The sequence below is a fragment of the Salvelinus sp. IW2-2015 genome, linkage group LG7, assembly GCF_002910315.2.
Source record: "Salvelinus sp. IW2-2015 linkage group LG7, ASM291031v2, whole genome shotgun sequence".
Classification (NCBI taxonomy): Eukaryota; Metazoa; Chordata; class Actinopteri; order Salmoniformes; family Salmonidae; genus Salvelinus; species Salvelinus sp. IW2-2015.
The window spans coordinates 29,227,913-29,233,912 of record NC_036847.1 but is presented as its reverse complement, the minus strand read 5'-3'; the positions used below and the strand labels follow the sequence as shown (position 1 = coordinate 29,233,912).

Here is a 6,000-nt window from a genome sequence, read left to right as displayed (position 1 = left end):
CTGTTAATACCTACCAGGTCAGAACAGTCTGTTGTATCTCTCCTGTTAATACCTACCAGGTCAGAACAGTCTGTTGTATCTCTCCTGTTAATACCTACCAGGTCAGGACAGTCTGTTGTATCTCTCCTGTTAATACCTACCAGGTCAGAACAGTCTGTTGTATCTCTCCTGTTAATACCTACCAGGTCAGGAACAGTCTGTTGTATCTCTCCTGTTAATACCTACCAGGTCAGAACGTCTGTTGTATCTTCTCCTGTTAATACCTACCAGGTCAGGACAGTCTGTTGTATCTCTCCTGTTAATACTACCAGGTCAGGACAGTCTGTTGTATCTCTCCTGTAATACTGTATCTACCAGGTCAGGACAGTCTGTTGTATCTCTACTTGTAATACCTACCAGGTCAGGACAGTCTGTTGTATGTCTCCTGTAAATACTGTATCGACCAAAGTCAGAACAGTCTTGTTTGTATCTCTCCTGTTAATACCTACCAGGTCAGGACAGTCTGTTGTATCTCTCCTGTTAATACCTACCAGGTCAGGACAGTCTGTTGTATCTCTCCTGTTAATACCTACCAGGTCAGGACAGTCTGTTGTATCTCTCCTGTTAATACCTACCAGGTCAGGACAGTCTGTTGTATCTCTCCTGTAAATACTGTACCTACCAGGTCAGGACAGTCTGTTGTATCTCTCCTGTTAATACCTACCAGGTCAGGAGAGTCTGTTGTATCTCTCCTGTAAATACTGTACCTACCAGGTCAGGACAGTCTGTTGTATCTCTCCTGTTAATACCTACCAGGTCAGGACAGTCTGTTGTATCTCTCCTGTAAATACCTACCAGGTCAGTACACTGTCAGTTGTCCCATGTGTCTCAGTTGGTAGAGCATGGTGCTTTCAATGCCAGGGTTGTGGCTTTAATTCCCACAGGGGACCAGTACAAAAAAGTATGAAAATGTATGCACTCACTACTGTAAGTTGCTCTGGATAAGAGTGTCTGCTAAACTAATAAAATGTGTATGTATTTCTCCTATAAATACCTAAAAGCTCAGTACACCGTCTGTTTTGGGGGAGGGAAGCAGCTAACTTCATGTAATCTTACACATTTGTCCATGGGTCTGGGTCAAAGAGAAAAATGTGCTGTTTTATAGCAAATCTCATGCTATTCTACACTTTTTGCAATGAGGCAGAGAGAAAATGTTATTTTAAGCTAATTTCCTGCTATTCTACACATGTTTACATGGGACTGAGAGAAAATGTTGCATTTTTAAAGCTAATTAAAGCTTAAATATAGGTATGTTGACTGTGATAAAGGCACTGGATCATGAGCTGTCTTGTTTGCTAAATGAACAACTGAAGTAGGCGGTGGCATGGTGCATACAGCAATAGAAGCACAGTGACATATGCCTCAATGTGGTCATATTGGTGGCTTATTGGGGGTGTGGCTTTCAGTTAGTTATTTTTGGCAACCAATTCCGTGAGCGTGAATGTCATTCCAGTTCAACTGTTCTGTTATATTTAATCATATCTGACCAACCCAGTGCCCTGCTTGCTAGGAATCGGTCTGATGGTGTTTGCATGTTTAGGTAAAACACTGACAAATAAAAAGCATAAAAAATGCTCAATCTGATTGGGTGGGCCTGGCTCCGCCCCTGACAGTCTATTGTATTTCTCCTGTAAATACCTACCTGGTCAGTACATGGTCTATTGTATTTCTCCTGTAAATACCTACCTGGTCAGTACATGGTCTATTGTATTTCTCCTGTAAATACCTACCTGGTCAGTACATGGTCTATTGTATTTCTTCTGTAAATACCTACTTGGTCAGTACACAGTCTGTTGTATTGCTATGGATGTATTACTGTGTAAAGAGGATGTATTTCTTATTTTGAAAATCTGCAAAAATCAATCTTATGTTGTGTCTTCACTCTGCTGCAGATCCACAGTCCACAGTCCTGGATGCATCATCAGTCGTACCTCATGCAGACCTCAGTAAGTTGTACCCACCAAAACTGTTATTGTGGGTCTGTTACTGCCTATTAGTGAATCAGTGTGATCCGTCTCCGTGTATCTCTCTCTGTTTGAGAGAGACACACCTGCTAAGGATAAACAAATGCTCTCTGTGATGTTTGAGCTGAGACACCTGTGTGTATGTGCATACATGCATTTCTGTTTGTCTGTGTGTATGATAACTATTTGTGTGTGTCCTTAGGGCCAACTCCTGACACAGGGCATGGACCACACCATGTCCATCCAGCCCACCTCTATGATGGGGCCTCCCACACAGCAGCTCAGCCACCTCTCTATGGGCAGCAGTGGCACGGTCAGTCCCCACAGAACACAACTATAGACACCTAGATACATACATTGGACAAAGACATTGTGTTCGCAGTGCAATTCCTAATGCCACTTTCCATCCCCCCATAAAGACAGTTTTAATCAGACACATGAATAGATTCTAAAATGATTCCTTTCTAATATGTTTCTCCTCTCTATTTTAGTACATGCCAGCAAACACATCAATGCAAGGGACCTACATCCCTCAGTACACCCAAGTGCCCCAAACCAACGTTTCAGTCGAGGTAAGAAACGTCCTCCTACACAGTCACTTCACTGACGGTTCAATGATCAGTTGATCCTCCTCACCGCTTCAATATGTTAACAGAAACTTCCCGTCCTACAACAGGTTGCCCTGGAGACGCCCACAGAACACCCAGACTACTCCTACCAGCACAGCAAGTGAAGAGGAGACACTGGTGGGTTTACTAGAGTCTGTCTCCTGGGCAACCTGCCGTCCGTACAGCTCAGCTCATAGTGACTCTGGGCAGTACACACCAGACAGACGGAGGAATACGGACCAGACTGTCACACTAAAGACAAAAGGATATTTTCAAATCAGAGGTTATGGTAAACTGTTGGACACGTGGAACATCTATTTTGATAACAGAACATGACTCTATAGTCGAAGAAAGAGAAAAACACACCACACACACACACATTATTTTCTGTGCACGTATTAACAAATTATTTTTCACACTAGTCTGGGGAGAATGAAAACCAGCAATATAAGTTACACCACCATGTGTCATTTTAGTCGTCCTTTAGTTTTACTTTTACATTTTTTATATGCAGATTTTTTTGGGTCATGTTATTTTTAAGCTTTCGTCAGTTTGTTTTTGTTGCACAGATTCAAAAAGTAAATGATCATTGATTTGTTTCTTAATTTCACAATGCCATTGTTGTTTTTGTTCACTTCACGCTGCTTGTTTTAATTGTGTAATTGTTTGAAGAGAGAAGGCTGAACAAACTGCTCAAGTTACTTAGATGTGTGTCAAATCTGGTGGTATCAACTGTTTTCTCTCTAAAGGAACAAGTATTGCAGGAGAATGAAACATTATTGGAAGTGRTCTTACTGTTTCAGCACTTGGGTCCCTAGTTAAAATTGTCACAATTTAAATAGATATTTAGAAAGAACGCTTAAGACAATCAAATATATTTGAAATTATTATTTCCAGATTCTGGCCAATTATAATACAACTATACAGGGAAAATGAAAAATATACACACAATCAAATTTGACAGAGTAATTTAGTTGTTGGTTATATTTTGTGAATTTATTGCTAAATTGCTCCAATGCTACCCAACAACATAAATAAGTCTTTCAATTTGGTTTTAGTGGGTTAAGCTGCTACCGTTTAAGCTGCTACCGTTTAAGCTGCTACCGTTTAAGCTGCTACTCTTAGGAGTTCATATCATTGAGTGTTGAGCTAGTAGTTTAAAGAAGTAAATTAGAGATCCAAAAAGTATGGCCAGTACTGAGATACTTTGTCTTTTTGATTCCAGCTTTCTCTCTGTCTGTTTGTTGATTCCTCTGTTTTTGTTTGTTTGTTTTGATTATGAGTGAAAATGTTGTTTATTTAAAGAAAGTTTTCTTGATAAAAAAAATAAAATCAGTTTAGTACTTTTAAGATTGATCAATGTTATTTTTGGTAGTATGCATTGAGTAGGTACATGTTTCCTTGGACAGTAGATTCAAGTGAAAAAAATATATTTGTTGGCTTTTTCTTTTGTCTGCCATTACTGTCATTTGTGTTTTGGGTTGTGACTACAAGGAATACAGCTACGACCGGAAGTTAATTTTCGTAGCAGCTTAGAACATTTTAGCTAACCCTAACCCTTTTCCTAACCTGCCACGATAATTATCCTAACTTGCTTCGTAAATTCTCCTAACCTGATACGAAGAAGGCACTTCCAGTCATAGCAGTATTCCTGCTAGTGAGAACTGTGTTTTTGTTTTTCTCCATCTCTGGTTTTATTTTCAATCACATGGAAAAGGCTTTAAATGTTTGAGATTTCCAATCCGTCTGTGTCAACAGGTTTTGGCACTTTCACACTGGTGTGCTTACTGCTCATCAGTCCAAGATAATGTGTTATACCTCTTACAAATAATTTCTGAAATGTGTCCCAAATTGTAATCATTCAGTCAGTCAGCGGTTAGGGAATAGTGTCTGAAAAGTTATATTACCTCCTTGAGCAATGTAGAACCAATGTTAATGTGCAAGGTTCTGAGATGTTTGAGGTCACAACTTCCATGGTTCTCAAGGCGGCTCTCAGTCACAGCAGGTACTGTGTCCATATCCTCACTCTTCTGTCCTATGTTCAGAAACTAGGCCACCATCCGAGGTCCAACCTCTAATCCGACTGTTATTTCTCAAAATGGCCAGTGATCTATGCAATTAATTTATTGTCTACAATAATGCAATACTTATATTTCAGGTGACAACAATGGACTGTTTGTCAATAGTGACTTTTGAAACACAAATGTATCATTCTGCTATCAGTGGCTTTCATTTGAGTTTAACTTAATCCAAAACCTCTAGTTGTGAGACTATCATTGTTGTCATAGTGACAGTGAGATGGCTGCATAAAAGGGAATGGTTCATGAGATTGGAGCAAATCCCTCAGCTATCTTGCAAAAGGCCTCACACCATCTCCTAACAATGGTACACAGACTACCTTGTCCATCCAGATAGGGTCCTTATAGTTGGTTAACCAAATATTAGTAGATTTTTTTGGTTTGTTACCAAAGACGACTTCCGGTAGGCATTTGAACATTTCTTCTAAGTCATCAATGCTGTAGAATAAATCTGTAATTTGTTTTTCCTTGTTCCTTTCCATTGATTTGTTGACACTAGTAATAATCTCTATGAATTATGCCATTAATTCATTTGTGGTAGGAAGTAAGAATCACAGAAATGCCTTAGATTTCATCAAGAGGGGATTTAAAGGGAGCTACACACTACATTGCTATCTGGAAACATTCATCCATTGTCTGCAAATGTTTGATAAACAGGAATACTTCTCTTAGATATGTAGTATGTCTTAGGAAACCACAAGTCAATGTTTGATACACAGGAATACTTCTCTTAGATATGTAGTAGGTCTTAGGAAACCACAAGTCAATGTTTGATACACAGGAATACTTCTCTTAGATATGTAGTATGTCTTAGGAAACCACAAGTCAATGTTTGATACACAGGAATACTTCTCTTAGATATGTAGTATGTTTAGGAAACCACAAGTCAATGTTTGATACACAGGAATACTTCTCTTAGATATGTAGTATGTCTTTAGGAAACCACAAGTCAATGTTTGATACACAGGAATACTTCTCTTAGATATGTAGTATGTCTTAGGAAACCACAAGTCAATGTTTGATACACTATCCGTCATTTATTTTGAGGCCGTCATCATTCCAGATTGTTGTTTCACTCAAATAAAATGTTCAGCCTTAGTTTGAAATGTGAAAATGCTCTTGCCCTTTTCCATAGTTCAGATATTAATTCAGGGGTGTCAATGTCATTCCATGGAGGGCCTAGTAGTGTCTGCTGGTTTTCCCTTTCAATTAAGACCTACAGTGCATTTGGAAAGTTTTCAGACCGCCTCACTTTTCAACATTGTTACATTACAGCCTTATTATAAAATGGATAAATACAATGTTTTCCTT

The 6,000-nt window shown here is 39.1% G+C and overlaps 1 protein-coding gene across 1 annotated transcript in view; it reads left to right on the top strand.

The window, feature by feature from the left end:
* Positions 1-5,787, top strand: part of LOC111966123 (RNA-binding motif, single-stranded-interacting protein 2) — a 46,563-nt gene extending 40,776 nt beyond the window's left edge. The window contains exons 8-12 of the mRNA XM_070444580.1: positions 449-491; positions 1,932-1,985; positions 2,206-2,316; positions 2,495-2,575; positions 2,680-5,787. Of these exons, the coding sequence (XP_070300681.1) occupies positions 449-491; positions 1,932-1,985; positions 2,206-2,316; positions 2,495-2,575; positions 2,680-2,736 (346 nt within the window). The 3' untranslated portion in view covers positions 2,737-5,787. The remainder of the gene's footprint in view (positions 1-448; positions 492-1,931; positions 1,986-2,205; positions 2,317-2,494; positions 2,576-2,679) is intronic.
* Positions 5,788-6,000: the final 213 nt, after the last annotated feature.